Genomic DNA, 25,570 nt, shown 5'->3' with positions numbered 1-25,570 from the left:
AAACATATAATAAAATTCTTTAAAGTGATTTCCTGCTGCTTGTGGCTTTCATGTTCACAGTTAGTTACTTTCAGAGTTTTTTATGGGTGGATTGTAATTTCCATAATAGTAGTTGACCTGAAAGGACATAAATGATACTGAACATTTTTGTAAAAATGCATTTCAGTGTTACGCAGTACCAAACAATCAAGCTCTTTTAATCTTTGCCAATTCATATATTTAAATTGTTTGCATGCATTAAAATGTATGTTTTTTTTATTATCCCTAATTTTTAAGAATTTTCTCAAATGATGAAATTCATTTGATAAATTTTAAAAAACCATGCCCGTTATTTCTTCTGTGTATCTAAATTATTCTTGCTACTGCTATCTGTAAGCATCATGATACAATAACATTCTTGTCAACTGTAACCTATATAATATGAATTTTTGAAATAGTGCATTTTTGGAAAAGCCCTCAGAACATCGCCTCATGCATGTTGGACAATACCTGTTGGCAAAATTAACAGCAGTATAAATTATGAAAGTAAAGAAATGTGCTTACAAACAATGTGACTTAATTATATTGTGTGTCCTGATTATGTGCAATGTTCACAGCAGCAGCAAGTATATGTTATTTTCCAGTTACATTCCTGGAAATGGTGTGGCATGAGCAATTTCCTTTGTTTGACATCATCAATTTCCTATCATTTAGGGAAACAAGGCAGGAAGAACCTTTTTGAATAAGCTAGGCATCCTGTGCATCCATTTTGTACAAAGGGCAACACTTCAAAGTGCTGCAAAAACGTTTGCTGTCTTTTAAAATGTTATCTGTGCAACCACCAGTGCTTAAGAAAGACAAAGATGACTTTGTTGATATGAATTAAGCTAAGACAGTGGATAACCGAAGCCACAAAGGAATGTATTGAGCTTCAAAATACTCCAGACACACTCTTTTACAAACTCTGTTCAGTTGCTCGTTTGTGACAACCTTTGAGACGTCAACTTTATCTGACTTGTGCAAGCTATCTGGAGGAACAAAAGCAGCAAAGGGTAATGCATTTGATTGAAACCAACATTTTTGTTTATTTCAAGTACCAACAAGACTTTTGGTGAGTGTTTGCAAAAATAGTAGTATCCAAAGAAAACATGTACTCAAGTCTTAATAAGCTTTTGAATATATTTTGTAGAAGAGTTCAGCAATTAAAAAGTGAGATAGATGATTAATTAAAAATGCAATATCTTTCCAATTCTGCAGTAGGTAGTGTATGGTGTAACATACTATTCACATTTGTGCTTTGCAGACTGAAAAGGGTAGTGCTCTTCATGAAGCTGCCTTGTTCGGCAAGATGGATGTTGTCCGAATTCTGCTAGAAGCAGGTAAGATTCAATTACGTTTTCTTATTTCATCTGTAGTTTACATGGCAATTTGCTTTTGACAATTTAAGAACAGGTAGGGGGAAAAGTAATTATTTTTGTACATGCGCTTATGATTTCAGGGAAAGTTGATTTTAAATATAGACTTGCAGCTTTCATTTTTTTAGTAATGGAACAGATAATATGCGGAATGCACACAGTTCCGAGGGCAGAGCAGTTGCTGCTGCTTCAAATTGTAGTTATTTTTTTAACTTATTTGTTACATTAAGCTTATTAAGCTTAACTTGCTACAATTTTTTTATTATTAACAGCGGAGGCACGTTCCTTGAGTGTAAATACATCTTAATTGCTGTGTCAAATACATTACTATTGTACGTAGCTCTTAACGCATTACTGATACCACTTGGTGTGAGTTTCATCCTCATATTTTCAACAAATGGAACTTTTGATATAATTACATTTTAATGGTTATGGGAAGAATGTGCCATATTGCAATTTTAATGAAAGAACTTTCTTATTTTTAACTGAGCCACAATATGTTTAATCCAAAACTACAAAGGCAATATATTTTACAACTGGGATTGAGATAGATTTATATTTATAAAATCAGGTTCAAAATCAGCAGAGAGAACAACTGCATGTTTAATAAATATATGGAATGTTAAAACAGATTAGCCAAATTAGACCAATAAGATCTAAAAGACTTCTATTTTAGAGTGATGCAGTGTGGAAACTTCGGCCCAACTTGCCCACACCGGCCAACAATGTCCCAGCTACACTAGTCCCACTTGCCTGCGCTTGGTCCATATCCCTCCAAACCTGTTCTATCCATGTACATGTCCAACTGTTTCTTAAATGATGGGATAGTCCCAGCCTCAACTACCTCCTTTGACAGCTTGTTCCATAAACCCACCACCCTTTGTGTGAAAAAGTTATCCCTCAGATTCCTAGTAAATCTTTTCCCCTTCACCTTGAACCTATGTCCTCTTGTCCTCGATTCCCCTACTCTGGCCAAGAGACTTTGTGCATCTACCCGATCTATTCCTCTCATGATTTTGTATACTTCTATAAGAATCCCCCTCATCCTCCTGTGCTCCACGGAATAGAGACCTAGCATACTCAACCTCTCTCTATAGCTCACACCCTCTAGTCCTGGCAATATGCTCGTAAATCGTTTCTGAACCCTGTCAAGCTTGACAATATCTTTCCTCTAACATGGTGTCCAGAACTGAACACAATATTCTAAATGTGGTCTCACCAAAGTCTTATACAACTGCAACATGACCTCCCTATTTCTATACTCAAAACTCTGACTGATGAAGGACAAAGTGGCAAAAGCCTTTTTGTTCATCTTATCTACCTGCGACTCGACCTTCAAGGAACCATGCACCTGTACTACTAGATCCCTCTGCTCTACAATACTACCCAGAGGCCTACCATAGGTCCTGCCCTTGTTCGATGACCCAAAATGCAACACCTCACATTTCTCTGTATTAAATTGCATCAACCATTCCTCCGCCCACCTGGCCAATCGATCCAGATCCTCCTGCAATCTTTCACAACCTTCATTATCTTCAGTTGTAAATCACTAATGTTATACCTTATGCCCTGACATTCATTATATTCAGTGTCTTGCATCGAGATTACGTAAGGAACTGATAAAGAATATACACTAACAGGCTGATGAATGTGATTCTAATTGTCTTTCCTCCTCACATCCACACCTATGGCCATGGATTTGCCCCATTAATTCTATTTTGAACCACATTATTCCCTGGGCATCTATCGTCCATTACTCTTTAACCACTTTCAAATGCTGTCAAAATGTCCCCAGGTCTGTTGAATGTAATGATCCTGTAGTTGCAGAAGAAATAAATGTTTGGGTTAGCAAAACATAGAGAGAGAGAAAACAATTCCCATCTGGGTTATAGAGCAAATGTAAATAATATACGACATGGCGTAGAAAATCACAGGCACATTCTTTGCAGACTTTCAATTTTAGTTTACTTTAGTAAACTTAAACCTAAACATCCTTGTATCAATTAGTTTCTTTTGTTAAGTGGATGTTATAACTACCTATTAATATTAACTGTTCACAGCATGAAATGGCCAATTATTTGATCCTTCCTATCATAATGCTACGAGTTGGGAAGTTAGGTTGAGCGGATGCACTTTACATGATTCCCGCATTTAGAATTCTATTCCACTGTACGACAGTGATGTTTCTATTTGGCATGTCCACATGTAAATACTCCACCAGTTTTGAGTATAATTTTATAAACAATTATCTATATTTATTATACCTTGAGATGAAGGTTGCTTTAGTAATTTTTTCGGTATCCAGTGAGACAGTGTGCATCGTATGTCAAGGGATCAAGAGTGATTATTTGCTATGTGCACCATATATGAACCAGGAAATTGAAAGTTTTACTTGCTGCAGCTTTACAGGCTCCTCAGTCAACATAGGAAAATATGAACCGTCGTAACGATAGGGGAGAGCAATCAACCGCATCTGAGGGGCCCAAACATGCATTTTCATCTCCTTAAAGCATTGGGGGGAAAAAACGATTGAGATGCACAAAGAAAAGATTTAGATCATGTCTTACCTTTCTCGTCTTCAGGATGTGAAGGCCAGAAAATGAACTCTGCAGTGTGTAGATTTTATTTTAGGTCATTGTTTGCAGAACCTGCTGCCACAAAAATCATCTTCTCAAGCAGTTCCCCAAGTTTACCCATGATTTGCTCTTGCTTTGCCTCCCGCGGATTCTGAAGTAGTTGATCAGGTCCACGTGGAATCTGCAGAAGATGAGGCAGAGGATGCATGACAGGTTGGGTAGGTGGGTAACTGGCAGCTATCCGCTCCTTCCACTGTTTACATGAGGCTTCTCCCTGTTTCCAATGAATGCTCCTCTATTTGGGGTATTTATGGGATAGGCAGGGGAGGGTGAAGGTGGAGACGGTTGCTGAAAGGCGATACATAGGGACGCAGAGGTTACCAGTGCTGGAATCTAAAAATAAAAGGTAACAATTTTGATAAGCGTTTGATGGTACTGGGCCTTTACTCGCTGGAGTTTAGAAGGACGAGGGGGGGCCTAATTTTAACTTATCGAATAGTAAAAGGCCTGGATGTGGAAAGAATGTTTCCAGTAGTGGGAGAGTCTAGGACCAGAGAACATAGCCTCAGAATTGAAGGACGTTCCCTTAGGAAGGAGATGAGGAGGAATTTCTTCAGGGTGGTGAATCTGGAATTCATTGTCACAGAAGGCTGTGGAGGTCAAGCCAATGGATATTGTCAAGGCAGAGATCGATAGATTCTTGATTAGTGCAGGTGGCAGGGGTTATGGGAAGAAGGCAGGAGAATGGGGTTGAGGGAAAGATAGATCAGCCATGATTGAATTTGACTTGAAGGGTCAAATGGCATAATTCTGCTCCTATCACATGAACTTATGAACTTATAATCAGAACCGTTAAAGGAGAGAGGAAGAACAAATGAAAGAAGAAGGAAAGGCTTTCTGGTGGGTGAAATGTGTACGTTGTAGGTTAATGGAACCAAGCAGGGGAGAAGGACAAAAAGGAGTGAAGAGGCCTGGAGCCAGGTATGGGGAAAGAGAACAAACTAAGAGGACCACAGTTGGTTTGTGAGGGGAGAGATAGAGAGGGTTACCTGACGTTAGGGTTACCTGAAAATGGAAAATTCAGTATCTAAATCATTGGGCTGTAGACTACCCTGTGGAATGTGAGGTGATGTTCCTCTAGTTGGCGTGAGGCACCAGCATGGTGCTGGAGAAGGCCGAGGACAAAGAGGTCATTGGAGAATTGGAAGCGGAGTTTGAATGACATGCAACTGGGTGCATAGGATATTCTTTGCAGACCGAGCACAACTATAGCCTAGTCTTTGGACATGTCGATGTAGAAAAGCCTAAATCAGGAACACAGATGCAGGCTGAAGGAGGTGCATGTGAATCTTTGCCTCAAAAAGGCTATTTAGTTCCCTGGATGGAAGTAAGGGAGGGGGTGTAGGTACAATAATGGAAATTATGTAGAGGTGCAGAGGTGAGTAGGGTAAAAGGTGAGGATTAGGAGAATCTTATCTGACGAAAGTCCCGATCCAAAACATCAGCTATCCATGTTCTCCAGAGATGCTGCCTGACCCACTGTGCTATTCCAGCAGGTACACAAAATTGCTGGAGGAACTCAGCGGGTGCAGCAGCATCTATGGAGCGAAGGAAATAGGCGACGTTTCGGGCCGAAACCCTTCCAGCAGTTGTGTCTTTTTAAAAATGTATCTATGTTCTGTTTGGATGGAGATGGGGTGAGAGCAAAACTCTGGACAATGTAGGAGAGGACTTCAACCACAATATAAGGAAAACCATGTTCCCGGAAAAAGGAGGCTATTTCAGATGTCCCGGAGTGGAGTAGAGGGAGTTGTCTTGAAAGCAGATGTGGCTGGAAGAAAGGCATGGCATCCTTATAAGAGATAGAGTTGGAAACAATGTAGTCTAGGTAGCTGTGGGCGTCAATGGGGTTACAGTGGACTTCAGTGGATAGTTTGCCTCCTGAGATGGAGACAATCCAGAAAAGGGAGTAAGGCGTCACAAATAAGCCAAGAAAATTTGAGTTGAAAGTTATTAACGAAGGTGAAAAATCATTGAGTTTCATAAGGGTGCAGAAAGTAACACCAATGTGGTTGTAGATCTACTGGAGAAAGAGTTGGGGAGTGGTATCAGAGAAGGTTTGTTCCACATAGCTAATGAAATGAAAGATCTAGCTGGCATAACCAATGCGAGTGCCCATGGCTACTCCTTTGATTTGTAGGAAGTGAGATGAGTCAGAGGAGTTATTCAAGACAAGAACAAATAAGCTCCATTCCCTCTTACATTTGGCTTGTCCTCCAAATATGCAGATCTGTAATCATTGTTGCATACAACACACGTTGACTGAGGTTGATGTGACCCGGCAATGTGGGTTAAAAGATTTCTCATTGGTCCTCTTAATTAGCTCCACTCAAGCAAAACGATCGCCGGAGATGCGATGTAGTCTTGCGGAAGCATGTTTGAGGAAAGTGTTGGGTGACTGCCTTGCACAGCAAATGTGTATGTACTATGACTTAGCCTGTTTGGACCACTTAATTATGATCGCAATTTGAATGTCAGAATGTAGCACAATTAAGATGGGGACAAATTTATGCGGGAACGTAGATTTGAGAAACCTGCTCTGCTGCCCATAGAACAGGCTTGAAATAATTATATGCCACAGGTTCTGTCAAAATCTGTTTATTTTACTTTGCGGGGAACAAAGGAAAAGCAAACAAAAGTCTGCTAACACAGAAGACATAGAAATTGTATCTCTACTGCCCTTCTCGATCAGTGGTCAAAGGCTTTGGTGAAATGAGAAAAGGCCATGTACTGTGGCTGAAGGCTGTGTGCATTTCCCTTGGATGAAAATTATGTTTCTACAGATGGGCCGAATACGCATTGCGATTTACTGTAGGGTCTTTGTCTATAAGGAGAGAGCAATAGATTGTGAGCTTTTGGATGAATTCCCTTGTAATTGACACCAGGGATTTCACTCTGCAATTACCACAATTGGATGTATCTATTTTTATTGACGCTGGTCACAATTATGTGTCTCTAAGATCCCCTAGTGTCCAACTGTTTTCAGGTGTGGGAGCTGTAAATGTGTGTTTTCAGATCCTCTCTGTAAACTTTAGAAGTGCAGCAGGGCTAGTGTCTGTTCTGAGTTCTTGTCTTTCAGTTGACATATGGTCCTGCTGACTTCTTGTCAGTGGGAAGGGAAGGCATTCTTGTATAGAAGTACCACCATGCTGTTAGGAACAAGCAATAACTTTTCAGGCAACTAAAAGCCAAGTTCCAACAGAATACCCAGGAACATACAGAATAGTGAAAGGCTTGGATAGAGTGGATGTGGAGAGGATGTTTCCACTAGCGGAAGAGTCTAGGACTAGAGGTCATAGTCTCAGAATTAAATGACGTTCTTTTAGGAAGGAGATGAGGAGAAATTTATTTAGTCAGAGGATGGTGAATCTGTGGAATGATTTGCCACAGAAGGCTGTGGAGGCCAAGTCACTGGATATTTTTTGAGGCACAGATAGATAATTCTTGATTAGTACAGGTGTCAGGTTATGGGGAGAAGGCAGGAGAATGGGGTTAGGAGGGAGAGATAGATCGGCCATGATTGAATGGCAGGGTAGACGTGATGGGCCGAATGGCCTAATTCTACTCCTAGTCCCTATGACCTTATGATCGATAGCATAGGTGGTTGGCAGAAATAGTGCAGGAGAACAAGCAATTTTCTGAAAACAGATACAAATTTTTCAATGCTGTCAAGTCCACCTCCAGCTTAAACACCCACCCAGCTGAAGCCAAAAACTAACTAAGGAAGAGGCAAACTGGAAGGAGCACTTTGAAGAACTCTGTAACTGAGGCTCAACCTTCCTTTGCACTATGCAGCAGCAAATTGTCCCCTCCTGCCTCCCTGGTGCAAATAACCATGCCTTCATTAAAGAGTTCAACTGTTTCTGGTAGTGTTAATTCAATGAAACAAGTTGTCCTACCTTGAATGCTTAGTAAACTCACCTGCTCTTTTCTTAGGGATTAAATTCACAATTGAAAATGCAGGAATCTAAGTGCATTAAAATAACTGATTCATTTTTGTATCTAAAACATGACCCTCAGGATAAGATAATTTCAGTTTAAAAATTGAAAATAAAATTTGTTCCAAAACAGACAATAGACAATAGGTGCAGGAGTTGGCCATTCGGCCCTTCGAGCCAGCATTCAATGTGATCATGGCTGATCATCCCCAATCAGTCCCCCGTTCCTGCCTTCTCCCCATATCCCCTGTCTCCGCTATCTTTAAGAGCCCTATCTAGCCCTTTCTTGAAAGTATCCAGAGAACCAGCCTCCACCGCCCTCTGAGGCAGAGAATTCCACAGACTCACAACTTTCTGTGTGAAAAAATGTTTCCTCATCTCCGTTCGAAATGGCTTACCCCTTATTCTTAAACAGTGGCCCATGGTTCTGGACTCCCCCAACATCGGGAACATGTTTATTGCCTCTAGCATGTCCAAACCCTTAATAATCTTATATCTTTCAAAAAGATCCGCTCTCATCCTTCCAAACTGCAGAGTGTACAAGCGCAGCTGCTCCATTCTCTCAGCATATGACAGTCCCGCCATCCCGGGAATTAACCTTGTAAACCTATGCTGCACTCCCTTAATAGCAAGAATGTCCTTCCTCAAATTAGTGGACCAAAACTGCACACAGTACTCCAGGTGTGGTCTCACTAGGGCCCTATACAATTGCAGAATGACCTCTTTGCTCCTATACTCAACTCCTCTTGTCATGAAGGCCAACTTGCCATTCGCTTTCTTCACTGCCTGCTGTACCTGCATGCTTACTTTCATTGACTGATGAACAAGGACCCCCAGATCCCATTGTACTGCCCTTTTCCCAACTTGGCACCATCTAGATAATAATTTGCCTTCCTGTTTTTGCTACCAAAGTGGCTAACCTCACATTTATCCACATTAAACTGCATCTGCCCACTCACCTAACCTGTCCCAGTCACCCTGCATTCTCATAGCATCCTCCTCACAGTTCACACTGCCACCCAGCTTTGTGTCATCTGCAAATTTGCTAATGTTATTCTGAATCCTTCATCTAAATCATTGATGTATATTGTAAATAGCTGCGGTCCCAACACCGAGCCTTGCGATACCCGACTAGTCACTGCCTGCCATTCTGAAAGGGACCCGTTAATCCCTACTCGTTGTTTCCTGTCTGCCAACCAATTTTCTCTCCATGCCAGCACTCTACCCCCAATACCATGTGCCCTAATTTTGCCCACTAATCTCCTATGTGGGACCTTATCAAATGCTTTCTGAAAGGCCAGGTACACTACACCCACTGGCTCTCTCTTGTCCATTTTCCTAGTTACATCCTCAAAAAATTCCAGAAGATTAGTCAAGCATGATTTCCCCTTTGTAAATCCATGCTGACTCGGACCGACCCTGTTACTGCTAAAATGTTGTATAATGCACCATATACTCATTGATGTGTCTTAAGATGTTTACACCAACAAGGTCCACAGTTCCTCATTAATTTCTGTAACTGCTGCTGCAGCAAACTTTTGGTTTCCTTTTCCCTTATTTTCCTCACTGTACAAGATTGAGGTTTTTACTAAACCAGCACGCTTGCCCTATCTGCCCTTCAGTTTACTTCTTCAATTTTGTCAGTGATGTTTAAAAGTTAACACTTTTTCCTGATACTTTGGTCATTTCTGCCTGCTTTTTTTAAACTTATTGTGGTCAAATGACTGTCCACCGATTTTAGCCCAAATTTCTAAACACAAAGGCTTCATAGAATCTGGTTTTGAGCTATCAGGTGGTAATAATAAGGCTATAAATCATAGGTGAATCCCTACAGAGCTTATTGCATCAGCCAGAGGCAATAAACCTGTGAGACGTGAAGCTAGAAATCTTGGATGAACAGGGAGATTCACTCTCTGCTTGAATCTGGATCCAAGACATTTAAGAAGGATGATCGTGCACTGCACTTGAAGGCCAAGGATGATCTCCGCAAGGCTATCAGGGTTGCCAAGAGAGATTTCCAAAACAAGCTGGAAGCTTAGTGCAATCAAATGGATACCAATCAACTGGCAGGAACTCAATACCAGTGAGGTCTGCAAGTTGAAGTTGGGAGCGATCACTGACAACGATGCATCTCATAAATTTCCTCACTCATACAGTCATACAGTGTGGAAAAAGGTCCTTCGGCCCATCTTACCCACACCGGCCAACATGTCCCAGCGACACTAGTCCTACTATACCTGCCTACATTTGGTCCACATCCCTCCAAACCTGTCCTATCCACGTACCTGTCAAACTGTTTCTTAAAAATGTTGGGATAGTCCCCACCTCAACTACCTTCTCTGGCAGCTTGTTCCATACACCCACCACCATTTGTGTGAAAAAGTTGCTGCTCAGATTCCTATTAAATCTTTTCCCCTTCACATGACACCTATGTCCTCTGGTCCTCGATTCACCTTCTCTGGGCAAAAGACTCCATGCATCTACCCAATCTATTCCTCTCATAAGTTATTTATCTCAGATAAACTTAATGCATCTGTTGTATGAGCTCTACCCAGACACATCACCCCACCCCCTGCTGGCTTTGTCGCAAACATCTTGGTGGCAAAATTCAGATTTATTTTCACGAGAGCAAACAGGCCGGGATGGAGACCCTGGAAGAGTTATGAAATCATGTGCCAATCAAATGACTGCAGTCTCCGCTCATGACTTCAGCTTCTTATTTCAACAGTTTCCTGTCCCAAGGAAACCTCAATTATTCCAGTCCCCCCCCAAAAAAAGTGACCTGTCTCAATTATTACTCCCCAGTAGCTCTAACACCAACCATGATGGTGGTTTGAAAGAATGCTAATGACCCACATTTGCATACAAGACAATCTAGACCCGTGCAATTCTCATCCAGGAAAAATAAGTCTATGGAGGATGCTGTCTCTCTTGCATTACATTCAAACCTGAATCACCTTGACAATGAAAACACATGTCAGGATGCTATTCTTTAAGTACAGCTCAGCCTTCAACACCATAAATCCAAATACGCACTTCCTTAAACTTCTGAACCTAGGCCTTAGGGCCTCTATTTGCAACTGGCTTCTGGACTTCCTGACATGTTGACCTCAGTCAGTTGGATATACAGTAACAATTCGGTATAAACCAGCAACTTCAGTTTCTTTCCATACACTCAGTCAGTTAGAGTTGGTCATAACATTTACTTCGAGTTACTAGGTATCTATATCACCAGCAACCTAACCAAGTCCCTTTACACAGATGAAATGATCAAGAAAACACATCAGCGTATTTACCTTCGTAAGTTATACAAGCAGAATTAGGCTATTTGGTCCATCAAGTCTACTCCGCCATTCAATCATGGCTGATCTATCTTTCTCTCTCAACCCCATTCTCCTGTCTTCTCCCGATTACCCTTACACCCGTACTAATCAAGAATCTGTCAATCTCCGTTTAAAAAATATCCATTGACTTGGCCTCTATGGACTTCTGTGGCAATAAATTCCACAGATTCACTGACTAAAGAAATTCCTCCATCTGCTTTCTAAAGGTACATCCTTTTATTCTGAGGTTGTGCCCTCAGGTTCTAGGCTCTCCCACTAGTGGAAACATCCCCTCCACATCCACTCTATCCAGGCCTTTCACTATTTGGTAAGTTTCAATGAGGGGGCCCCTCATCCTTTTATACTTCAGTGAGTACAGGCCCTGTGCCTTCAAATGCTCATCATATGTTAAGATCAATAAAGCGCATCAGCGTATTTACCTTCATTAGGCTTTAAGAACATTTGGGATGCCCACGAGGATTCTCTCGAACTTCTACAGATGCACGATAGGAAGTAATCTGATGGGATGTACTGTATCTCAGCCTAGGGGACAACTGCTCTGCTCTTAATCGCCTGAGAGAGATGAACGCAGCCCAGTCCATCACAGGCTTGTCACTATTTTCCATTCAGTTCCTATCAAGGTGATTTACATCAGGAAGGCTGGAAGTATCAATGAGGATGCCTGTCGCCTTGGCCATTCATTTTTCTCGCTTTTACCTGCTGGGAAAAGATACAGTTTGGATGATCTGACTTAAGAACAGCTTATTCACCACTGCTATCTGACTCCTGAACCAATCATCGCATTCACATCCCATTCCAGGTTGTGCTGCTAGGTACCCTTACTTTTAACTCTACCTCATTCTGTTGTTCTGTTATTGTACTTTAATATTCTTCTGCACTACACAAATTTTGCACTGCTCAGATTTTGCACTACAATCTTGCACCACTCTACTGTCACTGTTGTGGGTATTTATTGTTGTGTATATATCATTACTATCTGATGTTTACTCTGTGAGCCTCGTGTGAACAAGAGCTTTTATTGCTCCCTGGTGTACATGGCAATAAAGTAATCTGAATCTAATGACAGATTTTTAAAATAAAGTAGCATTCATCATTGCAGGAATTGAAACTGAAACATTCTGCTTTTGAACTTGATGATGTTCAGCAAACTTGCCTTGGAGCAGTTTGTACACTCAAAGACATGAAATGCAGAGTATAAAATAAGTACAAAATAAATTTTGTTACAGGCAATGTTAGGGCAAAAATGCAGTACTGTTTGCTGCTTTGGGGTGTTTATCTTAACGTGGCCTCATGCCTTTTGCCTTGCTAATGTCAGGTTGAATCAGTGTGGTGCTCATGCATAGCTTTCTAAAGTAAATACCATCCTCAGGAAATCTGTTAGCTAGGTCATAATAAAATAGCTCCTGTCAAAAAATACATAAAACACTTTAAGTAAGTGGTCTATGATACAAGTTGATTGTTTGTGAGCAGCATATTGTTTCTCTTGGATGAATGCCAAAGAAATGTGAGTTACTGTAACCTAATAACTAGATCAGACTATTTATTGTATATCATAACTAGCCTCTGAAGCATATAAAATTTTGTAACAGCAAAAAGATAGATCAATTATTTTATATTAATTATTTCTCTATTGAATAAATGCCATAATGAATAACGCGACCTATGAAACTATAAAATCCCTAAGTGAAATCAATCTTATGTGGGGCAAAAAATATATTGTTCTCTATAGTATAAATTATTGTCCATTCTGGATCCTGGGACTGATCCACATTAATCTGATTCAATTTTCTTCCATCTATTGTTTAATGGTTGTAATGCAGGGTGACTCTGAGCTTCCTGTTGCCTGCTACTTTAATCCTCCTATTCTGCTCCTATTCTGACCTCTGTCTGTTGCCTCCTGCATTGCTGTGTTGGGCCTCTTGGGGCCCAATATAAGCTAGAGGAACAGCATTTAATCTTTGTTCACTGAATGGACAAAGTATCAAATTCTATAACTTAACCACTTAGAAATATACTGTAGAAACATAGAAAATAGGTGCAGGAGTAGGCCATTCGGCACTTCGAGCCAGCATTCAATATGATCATGGCTGATCATCCAAAAACAGTACCGCGTTTTGGCTTTTTCCCCATATCCCTTGATTCCCTAAGCCCTAAGAGCTAAATCTAATTCTCTCTTGAAAGTATTGGAACTGGTCATTTTTGGCAGGAAGTCACCCATCTGTGATATTGGTGCAGTCTTTCTCCTTTGCAAATGTGGAATGAGCTACCCGAGGAAACTGTAAAGGCAGGTGCAATTATAATGTTTAAAACACATTTGGATAGGTGCATGGATAGAAGGGGTCGGATAGGATATGGGTCAAATGCAGGCAAATGGGACTAGCTCAGTTGCATAAACAAGTGCCAGATGACTCTTCATATAACTGAGCTTCTCTCTCGCCCTCTCTCCTCATCCTCTCTCCCTCCCTCCACCTCCACTTTTCTTTATCTTGTGTTTTTCTTTTTCTCACTACCCGTTTTGACCAATGGACAGGTGATCTCTGCACATTGTCCCTGAAGGTAAACCTGGCCTCGCCAAATCAGAAGCTTACCTTTTGTCATATCCACCCTCTTCCCTGTGCAACGAAATAACGTTTACTCTTCCCCAGTTCTGATAAAAGATTTTCAGCCTGAAATGTTAACCGTTTCACAGATGCTGCCTCATCTGCTGCATGTTTACAACTTTATTTTACTATTTTCATGTCAGAGTCCCAGCATTTTTTTCACTTTCATTAGCAATGTCCCAGCAGTAGATTGAGGAATTCTATTGGAAAGCAGCGATAAAGGCAGAGTTTATCTTCTCAATGTACATGTGTGAAGTTGATGTTTGAAGAGCAGGTTTGGGAACCAGTGTTTCATTCCACAGGCCAGCTACTGGACAATCACATCAAGGGCAGAGAGATGTCAGAGATGGTCCAAGTGAGTTTGACAAGGACAATCAGCCTGAAGTTGAAATATGAACGGAACATACTGAAAACACACTGTAGGTCAGGTAGCATCTGCTGAAAGAGAAGCAAGGAATTGCAGATGCTGGTTGACAAAAGAAGACATAAAGTGCTGGAGTTACTTAGTGGGTCGGGCAGCTTCTCTGGAAAACATGTATAGGTGATGTTTTGGGTCAGGACCCTTCTTAATGTGTCAGGTCCAAAACACTCATTAGAAAGGAGAAAAAAAGCCCTGTTTCCCCCCCATAATCTTAAGTTTTGATTTTCACTCTGTTGTCGACCAGAGCCAATTAGAATGAAAATTTAAAAAATCTACTGGAAATAAAAGCTTTTTTGGGGGGGACAATGTAAATAGGCTTTGGGTTCATTGCATGGAGAAAGCCTCAGGATGTGGAAAGGAACAGGAACAAGATCTGCTCTATCTCCCTTTTGTTGACAACATTGCTGCTCCATCTCCATAGTTTCCCAAGGGCTGTTTTTGTGTCATGATTGTCTCCTCTTGCATTCTCTCTCCTACATGATTCCGTCTTGGCAAGGCAGGTGGCAAGCATTGATTTTTCCTAAATGGATGAACTGTTTGTGATGACATAATAGCTGATGCCATCTCCCAAATATTTAGATGATGCTTAATTTCTGGGCAAACTCAGTCATCCTGGTTGAACTTGCATGTGTTTCAGGCATGCAAACAAGACTAAGTGATCTTCCATGATAGACATTTGTGGAAAGTTTTAATTTACTAAACTTACTCAAAAACAAGTACAAATTATATTCACAAATTGAATAAATTCCCAAGATTTCCCTCAATAAAAAAATGCGTATTTATCAAGTGGTTTCTACGAATGCCCTTAAATTATTGGGAAACTATTCCTGATGGGAGAAATAACTACCTCAATTGAACAATCTTTGTAATTAAGCAATAATGTATTAATCTGAACCAAGTTATTATTACAGCAGGTAGGAATAATAGCTTCCAATTGTAGATAAATCACAATAGTAGGCCCAACATTTTAAATCGGGATAACAGTCAGGCAATAAGTATTCTTGCTGAAAATATATTCTAATTGATTGTGGAGGATACTACCTCATGTGTTGAGACTATTGGGTTCTGCCTGATTAGGTGGGAGCAAGCGTTGAATACAGGGCTGTGACAGTACAATTGATTCTGTGCAAAGCTATAAATATAACTTGCTTAAAATATTGTTTCAATGCTTTTACAAAGATTTGAGAGAATTATTAAATTAATGATGTGATTCATTTAATACTACACAAAGATTCTATAAATCCAGTACCGTAGCAAATTTATTTGGCATATTATAATATTTAGCAGGAAGTTAGCAAGTTTAATAATGTAATAACCTAGCCGAAAATTGGCTTGGGCTCCTATTTCTGAGAATTTCTTAACATCTTATTTTCATTTTGTCGGCATCACAATATTTGAATAAAATGCAGACAAGTAAATGTCAAGACTTTCCCGCAGGCTAAAGACTCAATGGTTACCACATATTATTATGCACTGCTTAGATTAATAGGTCATGACAAGATGACCTCCGTTTATGAAACCACCTTTTCAGTCAAACCCCACCCAAAGTCTTTATTCTGACAATGTTCTATCCTAGTCTTCTCCCAGGAGATAGATTCATTTGCACATTAATGTTCCATGTGCACCAGGCTTTTTTTTTGCATGAGTTCATCTGATAATAGGACCTTCAGTAAATTGTTATTGTAAACAGTAATTTATTTTAGGAATAAAAGATTTTCCTGGTTCAATTAATTCACAGAAGTGGTATTTGCATAATGTGTTTGTTTTTGCTCTGTAGGATGCTTATATTGATTTTGTTTAGATTTAACATTAACATTCAGCTGTACAATGCCGCTTATCAGAAATGTATTCTGTGTCTGCTTCTTACATGTGAATAAAACAGTTTAAAATAATCTACTGAAAACTCTTTCCAAATGACCAAGTCTGCTGAAGGTATAAATGATTAGCATTGTTCTATGATCTCCATAAGAAATGGCAATGAAAGAGGAAAGGCGTTTAGTTAGTACTCAAAACCTAACTCAGCTACATATGAATCTAAATGTCTCTGAATGCCTCTTGTGTTTCTGACTTTGTATGTGATGTTTTTCCAGGAATTGACGCAGGTATTAAAGACATAGAAGATTGGACTGCGTTAGATATTCTGAAGGACCATCCATCACAGAAATCACAACAAATCACAGCTCTTATACAAGGTAATGTGATCTGGCATCATAAAATAAAATAGCATCCTAATGAGAAATTAGAGTGTTGGCTTTTCCTTCAAAGTATTTGCTGAACCATTCAGTTCTTCTTTGCATGAAAATATAATTTATAAATAAATGAAGAATTAATTTCACATGAATGTGGCCTATTTCCCACATTGAATTCCAGAATGAGCTATTTGTTTGCTAAACCTCAACTTCCAATGGCCCTGCTTTACATTTGAAATGGTCAGCTGTCTAGTCCTGGTAAAAAATAACCTTCCCGTCTGGAATGGCAGGACATGTTCTCACTTTCTAGCCTTGGAAATGTTATCTAAAAGATGATGAACTGAAAATTGTTTGACAATTCCCTAAAATTAAAGTTTAACTTGGGTACTTTGTTTTAAAGGCATGTTTCAGTCGAGGTAAATGTAGAATCCGATTCTGGGTCTTGTTCTATTATAGTTCAGAAGTGCAACATCCCAAAGAAAGGCTGGAAAACTTTCCAACATCTTTATCATTCTTAATGGGATCAGGTACAGTCCCTGTCTTGTATAAAAGTGCCTCCATTATTATTTATATAACTTTAAGTAAGCATTTTTCAGAAATTCTTTCGCTTCTGTCAAAGTACCCAAGTTTTTTTCTTGCAATCTGCTAGTCAGCTACAAGGCACCTGAATCTTACCAATCGATGTGTATATTTAATGAAGGGTTATTTAAAGTAGGAGCTATATCTCTAGAGCACAATTGGACTGTAGTTTCAAGTTCTCTAAAGAACTAGATTCTCTTTTTAAATCAATGTTTAATCAGCAAATGGAAGGTTAGTGGATAGTGGTGGGTGAATGGTGTTCTTGAATAGCTGCATGGTGCCGAAAAATAGCCAGCTAAGCTCCTTTTGTATTGGCAAAGGTTAGTCTTATTTGCCCAATGTAGCAGCTACCTGGTGTAAACCAGATCGGTTTAAGTAGTGGAAATTTACAGAGAGGTTTAATCTTCTTTTACTTTGGTAGCTGTTTTGTTCCATTTTTAATAGGCCAACCCTTTTGCTAAAATACCATTGCAAATGTCATACTGGAATATCAAACCCATAAGTTGCTGGCACTGGGTTCTCTGCTTATTAAATGAAAGTCAATAAATGACAAATCTGAAATACAAGCAGAAAATGCTAGAAACACCTAGCAGCACCTGTGGAAAGAGAAACAGTTAATATTTCAGTTAGAAGCCATTCTGACAAAAGGTCTTCAATCTGAACCATCAACTCTGTTTCTCTTTCTAGAGTTATTGCATTAATTACGTTTTCATATATTAGTAACTGGGCCATGTGGTTTATTAAAACCCTTACCTCAATCTTGTAGTGCATGGTTGCTTGTAAAACTATCCATATTTTCCTGAAAAACTGTTTTAACACGTAGTTGGAGCTGTTAATATTAGACCTGTTGCATACCAGTTGCCAGACATGGAACAGCCATTGTTAAATGGATGTCTTGCACAGATCATTGCAAATTATGTCAAGAGTCATTTTTTTGCTAATGACTGAAATTTCATGACTATCTGAACATTAATTTAAGTTAAGAAGTCATTTAAAAATATGATGTGTTTTACTGGATATTTGCAAAGGTCGATGGGCTGCAAAGTCTACGTTTTATCCAATGTTCTTATGTTTATCTTTGAATTTCACTTTAAATTACTATTTGGGCTTAATGTGAGTTTGCTTGAATTATATTGCTATTATTACAGTACAGTACTACAAAAGAATTATCATTATCATTTCATTTCAAAAAATTGTTTCAATTTAACAAACCATTTCATTTTCATTGTAAGTGAATGCTTAAAATGTAAGTGCAGCTCATTAGACCATAATCAGACTAGCAAATTGATGTGCTTATACTATTGAAAATATTGGACAAACAGATAATATATCTTAATTCATTCAAAGTATAGTCACCTGCTATGATATTTGCAACATTAATAAGAGAAGCTGAAATCAGTGACAAAAAAATATTACCATGTAGATTCAAGCAATATATTTATTTCAAATCTAACCATCGTTGCAGTCAATGACTTGATGGTTTCAAGATAGTACATGTTGTCGAAGAGGATCTTTGATTCTGGAATCAAGCTAATTATTTTGAAACGGCAGCCAGAAATGGTATCTACAAGCTGCTTCTTCTTGTCAGTAGCAATGAGTACCATGAAAGGTATCAAATATAATCTCAGGATGATTCCAGCTTTCCATTTGGATATCCAGTGTCTAAAGACCATGTTAATAATCAGCATGAAATGCATTACTAATCAGCCTGTATTCTGACCCTGTGAAATACATTTGCAATAATTTCCTCTTATAAATGATTGCCCCTGGCCACTTTATTACATCATTATGAGCAGGAAAGTTGTCTCTTTCAGTTATCAGACTCTTTTATCTGGAGTCTCTACAATTCTTAACCACGGTCAATAGCAAGTACTGTTCCTATTGCCAGTCTGACTTGTATTCCTCATTCAATCCCAGTCACATCCAGTCTCTAACATTTGACCTTGCATTTTTTTTTCACTGTGATCATCTTGCTTAAATAAATGGTCGCTTTTCCCCTTGACCAACATATTCAAGTTTTCTTTTGTTTACCTGGGTGACTATTAGTTCTTTAATTGTAAGTCCCCAATCTTGACCTGTTTTAATCATGGACCCCTGGGCAGTATTTTCTGGGTCTGTATCTTAAAAATTGGAGCATTTTCATGTTCTTTCCAAGGAAAATTCTACAGCATTCTTTCATAATTTTGTGAGTAAAATCATCCCTTGGTCCCATACTAGTTATTTGGTAGAACTACTCAACCAATTCAATTCCCGTCTCCCTTCTCTTCCACTGCAATGTTTTTAATCTTCCATAATACATCTATTTAAACATATTTATGGAGCTGTTTTAATGCCCATTTTCAACAGTGATTCTTGATCATCACAGCTGACTCTCTCTAATCTTGTCTCCGCTGGTTACTTTGCCAAAACCTATATCTGCTTTTTTCTGGTTACTACCTTTCTGTTACTGGGAACACTGCTCATTCAAAACTATTAATGATTTTCCACAATTCCATCACATCTTCTCTTAATTTTCTGCATTTTAAGGAGAGTGTTTTACTTCTCTGACTTCCTCATTTACCTGAATCTCTCATTCTTGGTACGGGCAATATTAGGTTTCAGAGAAATCTGAATGTTTGAATTAAATGCCCTGTTTTAACAATATGTGGCCCTTGGTTGGCCTCTGTTTATTTAAATATATTGTCGAGAGGCCTAATTTCTGACCTCCGAACTGTTTGGGTTATGAACAGTTCTCGGGAATAGAACCCTGGTGTAACCTGGATTGGTCCTGGATAACTCGAGTAAATATCTTCTCAACTCATCCTTAGATTTCCACACCATTCCTACTTTGTGCCTCAACTTGAACACTGTGCAGAAGCTGCTGCCACGCCAGTGTTTAATAATGTTGCAAAATAACTTAGGAAGTAGAGGGGGGGAGGGGGGGGCAGACTGGAGGTAGGAAAGGGCATCTAGCACTTTGTGTCCATCTTAGACATCTGAGGCAAATGTACTTGGTTGGGAGAAGCTTAAGAATGAAGTATCTTGTGTTATAGGTCAGAGTATTTTGAGAATATTGAAATCTTCAGATGAATTGGTGTGACTGAAAAAATCAATGTAACTTCGAGCAACAATGTAGCAAAGAATCATTATTAGTAATGATCCTGCGCAGTTTTATCTTTTTAAATCTACATTTATTGAAAGATAATTTCTTGAAAGCATTGCAACTGATTAGATGTTCAATGGAAACCAATCATTTATCAAAATTGCAATTGTAATTCTGCATTTTCCAATCTTCCGACTGTTTGCCATGTACAAAATTGTTGAAGGATCCTCATTTGAGATATCCATTACTGACTGAAACAAAACAAACATAAAGCTGCATGATATTGGGGTCTATTAATTACTACCTTAATAATTTAGAATGGCACCCTATTGTCTTTTCAATAAAGTATCAGATGTTGGTTATAAATTCCAATGTTATTGTTGATGATGCTGCTTGAACCTGCTAACCAGATAATTGTCTTGTAATCACTCCCAGGCACCTGCTATTTTCCAATGCAGGCTGCACCATTTGTTTTGCTGTGGCTTCATTTTTGTGAGCAAGCACTGATGTTGGAATTCACGCTGGTGTACTTGTATATGTGGGAGGGAGCGATAATTTGTGAGCAGGTCATCAACCCCAGAAAGAAGCTCTCAGTATGTAACCGAAAACTCAGTTAATTAAGTGTAGAGTTAAAAGACGTGTTTCAATAAAAACACAGACCTCACTTCATAATGGACTAAAATAGATGTCTTGAGGGAGTTAGTACATTGAATTATTCAAGGTTACACATTCTCTGTGCAGTTACTTATATATTTTATATATTGGATTTCACTGAGCAGGATCCTTTTTGCTCAATTTATGGAAACTTTATTAATAAATATTCAAAGTGGTAAAATAGATTTGAATTCACAAAACACTGGAAAATGTTGTAACACACCTTATCACATCCTGAGGCATATTTCAAACAGTCCATATGGGTCATTTGAACCAGTTTGGACAATATGTCTATCCTAACCCATCAGCAAGAAAAATGAGATGAATGACCACTAATACATGTTTGTCAAGTTGAGAATTGGAATGAATCATTGAGACACATTTATAGAAATGGTAGAGTCTGTGATTCATACATTTCTCTGCTGTCCGCATTTTAGTGTATATATCGCACAGGGATGTGCCTTTCTGGCCACTTGCCGATGCTGACCATTAAGTACCAATCAGACACTTTTCTCAGCAATAGGACTGGTCCCTCCCATGCCATGGTAATTCAAGTGTTCATCTTGATATTCCTTCGATGTTATGAGACTACCTGCTTTCACCACCCCCTCAGATATTGCTTTCCATATTCCATGCATCCTGAATTGGATTGAGTGATTGAAAACTTTACTATCAACCACATTCTGTCACAGGTAAACCCATAAATTAGAATCAACAGTTAGTTAGTTTTCTCAACAATTGAGAGAGCAAAGTTAATCTGCTGGTCATTGCAAACAAGAATTTAAATACATTTTGACCCTAAGTTTTTTTGCAGCTATTTCCATTGTTGTCATTTTTCGTCTATTTTAAAAAGCATTTGTGGGATAAGTGCAAAGTTATGACTTTTTGTACTTTTTATTTTCAAATTGACATGTAAACCACCAAACCTATTCTGCACACCTCCTGGTGGCTAGAAACAGTACAGCATCAGCAGACACCAGTCAAATACAAGGCTTGACACTTTGGTGATAGATAACACATTTTGTGTGGAAAATTAATATTGGTGGAAAGTTCACTTTGAAACAATTGTCTGTAATTTATGGTAACATATTATATTTCAGTCTTTTGTAAATAATTGAAAGATTTATGTGCAAAAACAGTACTTCAAAATCTTCCACTCTGGCAATAATGCATCTGATTTACTTTGAGGAGAGAAGTGAGATTTTTTAAACTTTGCTTAGTTTATAGATCTTTCAGAGAGGATGACATGAGTAATGTATATTTAAACTTGTATAAATCCATTGGTTTCCATAAATTCACCACCTGTTTAAAGGAGGCTTCATGGAGAATGTGAGTCAGCAGAAGTAACAATGTATCTTCTGCCAATTTGTTGTGCAGTGACATGGAAAGGAAAAATTAAATATTTTCACAAGAATTATATTACTTTTTACTACAATCTGTAAAGAAATGCATGCAAGAGAGAGCATAATGGAATAGTTTGCTGATAAAGAACATTTTAGCCAACAGTGATTTCCTCTTTAGTTCATATCTTATTTGTGAGGACTTCCATCTGTAAATGAAACTTGGAACCATTTTTTTTTCCAATAAATTTAACAGTGGCGTTCTAATTAGTAACAATGTGATGGCGATGACTAATGGCACTTTGGGCAATGTGATTCTTGGGCAACCCGCATGGAACATGGAATAGTACGCACTGGTACAGTCCCTTTGGCTTACAATGTCTGTGCTGAAAAATAAATGAACTATTAAGTATTCAGTAGATATAGTACATTTGGATTTCGCTAGATGAGTGGCTAATATAAAATTCAGATAATTGGGTCACTTTTAGATTGATAGTTAGTTACTAGTTGCTGGCACATAAATCTGTGCCAGGACTTGCATAAGTACAGTAAATGGATAGGTTATGTGTAGGATGGAATTGAAGATGCTGGTTTAAAGAACGGTCTCGACCCGAAACTCCACCCATTCCCTCTCTCCAAAGTTCTGCCTGTTCTGCTGAGTTATTCCAGCATTTTGTCTATAATGGATAGGTTAAATGGGTGGCAGATGGAATATAATGAAGGAAAATGTGAGACTATACATGCTGGATAGACAAGTGGAAAGGGGTGGAAGATTGCAACCTTCACGTGGTCCGCCCTGTTTCGACTAATGCGATCAACTCGACGTGCACAAACGGAAGATCAAATAGAACAAGTTGTCCAACAACTTTAGGCTGTGCACGCCACACGAAAGAAGAAAAAGAAGACCAGTGGAAAAACAAATTATTATTTGAAGTACTGAGGCCATAAAGGGCTTTGCGGGGTCTACTGCATGAAGCAGAAGTTGGCAAGCAGATAATTAGGTAGACAAATGGAATGTTGGCCTTAATTGCAAAGGCTTGGAGTATAAAAGTAGGAAAATGTTAGCACATATTTACAGGCGCTGATGAGACTGCATCTGGGGTACTGCATTCATTTTTGGCGTTATTATTTAAGGACGGATATACTTGCCATGGTGGCAATGCAAAGAAGGCTCATAGGACTATTCCTCAGATGGAGGAGCTGGCGTATGAAGAAAGCTTGGGACTATGTTCATTAAAAGTTTGTTAGAAGAATGAGAGGGAAAGTTGAACCATTTAAGATTTTTTATGTGGTTAATACTGAGATACAGCAAGCAATTATTGTGGCAACTAGGTTGTGTTGGAGAAAGCTGGATAAATGGATGAGATATAAAGGATGAATTATTTTCATTACTCCACACGAAGGCGTTTGGCAGTTGACAAACAGTAGCAGAAACCACTTGGATTGTAAATTATGGAGGACGAACTTATATTTGCATAGCTTCTTCCATAACTTCCAGATGTCACAAAGTGTTTCATAGCCAGCAGGCGATGTTGAAGTGTAAGCACTGTCGCAATGTGGAGAAATGCAGCAGCAAATTTGAGCAATGGAAGACCCCACAAATAGCAATGAAACAAAATCTATTGTCGGTAGTGCTAAGAGGAGTTATTAATGGGTAGGGCACTAGGAGAATTATCCATGTAACTAGTTCCATAGGATTATGTCCAGTGTGAAGGTTTCCTCGGGTAAAGGTAGTACCTCTGACAGTACAGTGCTTCCTCACTGATGCAGAACAAGAGGGTGCTATTTTAACTGCTCTGTTGAAGAGCTGCTGTTATCAGGATTTCATGGTACCTCATTTTACGTTAATAGTGTGAGCGGACTTCATATCTCCCCTTTGGCATTCAGCTCTAGATTGAGTCAAAGCCTAGGCTGAATGCTGTTATATTTTAAAACAAATCACCTTCAAACGTCTGTACATGAATATTAGTTGTAACTTCACTGAACAGTGAGACAATTAATGATTAATGTATTAGATAATAACAGAAATCAAGATAATAGAATGAGATGGGCTAAAGGACTGGGAGGCATTTTCAGTTTAATCTCTTCACTTTTACCTATAATGGATCTGTTGAGTTGGGCTGGTCAACCTTTGGCTAATTGGTTAATTTTAGACTGGAGACTTATTTGTTTTATACATCAATTATTCCTGATAGTCTTGGACTCCTGTGGGCATAGAAATTATGGTGACTTTTACATTACAGCATGGTCTCTGAATAATTTAGTGGTTCCAAGCAGACAAATTTAATTGGCTGTGACCATGTGGCTGACCATGATCCTGCTAAACCTTTATCCTATGTTGTGACGAGGAAGCCTCCCTACACTACAAAGGCAGCCTGTTCTGATATCCTGTTTTAAAAACTATACCTCTTTCAATTGCTGTAATTGTTTGTGGTGTACAATAGGTTGTTCCCACATGATAGGCTAGGTTAGCCCTGAGCTGACTGTTCCTGTTATTTACCGTATCCCTGGGGAAAATCCCATGTCTGCCCAAGGGAGCAGTTCACAAACAAAAGTTGTGGCCAGCTAAGTACAACATTTTAGCTTGAAAACCTGGGATCTGTATCTTCCTTCACTAGTTAACAGGTCTTGGCTGTTAAACCATAGTTTGATTCGCATATTTTAATTCATTTATCATATGAAAAAATGTTTAAATGTTTTGATTAGCTGACAAATTAAATGTTAGCAGATTATGTAACAGCCATTTTAGAATGCTACGTGCTGCCTATGTCAATGAGTTTGAGCAAAGCCTAGAGTTGTAATTGTGGCTCTGATATAATCCAAACTGAGAATCAGCACACTGATCATTATTGCACAGATATCACTTAAAAACAGAACTGGTGACTCTTTCCATTTCTTTGCTGGTTGAGAGAGTGCTAATTGGTTAGTTTTGATTTCTGCTGCTTTCTTGTATAAGAAACATTTGGGCAATTTTCCACTTTGCCAGGTAAAAGTCAAATGTTGCCCATCATTGATTCTCTTCTGCTTTATTAACCATTGACAAATGACAAAGTTGTGATTGGATTTATGCTCCATCGATGAGTTAGGACATGAATCATAACTTGATACCTTCAATAGCAAGAATACCTTGTATTTATATTGCATCTTTAATGTGGAAAATATTTTACTTTTTTTTGATAGGATGCAGAGGATAACAAGTAAATAAGAAGAGTTCAGACTCAACTATTCTAATAATTTCACATGAACCTTCACGCAAACGTTCTGAGGCTTTCTTGTGCGTTTAATGTGTCCAGTGGGTACCTCCAATAACTTAATGTCCTTCATGTGTTTCCATGGATACCTCCTGGAACCTCATGCCTTCAAGAGAGCTAGACCACTTGGCAGGGTTCCAGG

At 38.9% G+C, this 25,570-nt stretch overlaps 1 protein-coding gene across 10 annotated transcripts in view; it reads left to right on the top strand.

Moving 5' to 3' along the window:
- Positions 1 to 25,570, top strand: part of anks1b (ankyrin repeat and sterile alpha motif domain containing 1B) — a 703,274-nt gene that overhangs the window by 321,005 nt on the left and 356,699 nt on the right. For 9 of the 10 annotated variants that reach the window (XR_004415215.1, XM_033039691.1, XM_033039692.1 and 6 more), the window contains 2 exons: positions 1,283 to 1,358; positions 16,424 to 16,525. Coding sequence is in view for 9 of the 10 variants with exons in the window: in XM_033039691.1 (XP_032895582.1) it covers positions 1,283 to 1,358; positions 16,424 to 16,525 (178 nt within the window). In the remaining variant the exon portion in view is untranslated. Of the gene's footprint in view, positions 1 to 745; positions 1,091 to 1,282; positions 1,359 to 16,423; positions 16,526 to 25,570 lie in introns of those variants that run through there. The other variant, XM_033039695.1, reaches the window with a different exon arrangement.

The sequence above is a fragment of the Amblyraja radiata genome, chromosome 21 (assembly GCF_010909765.2).
Source record: "Amblyraja radiata isolate CabotCenter1 chromosome 21, sAmbRad1.1.pri, whole genome shotgun sequence".
Classification (NCBI taxonomy): Eukaryota; Metazoa; Chordata; class Chondrichthyes; order Rajiformes; family Rajidae; genus Amblyraja; species Amblyraja radiata.
Note: the sequence above shows the minus strand (reverse complement) of the source record. Positions and strands in the feature narration are given on the sequence as shown.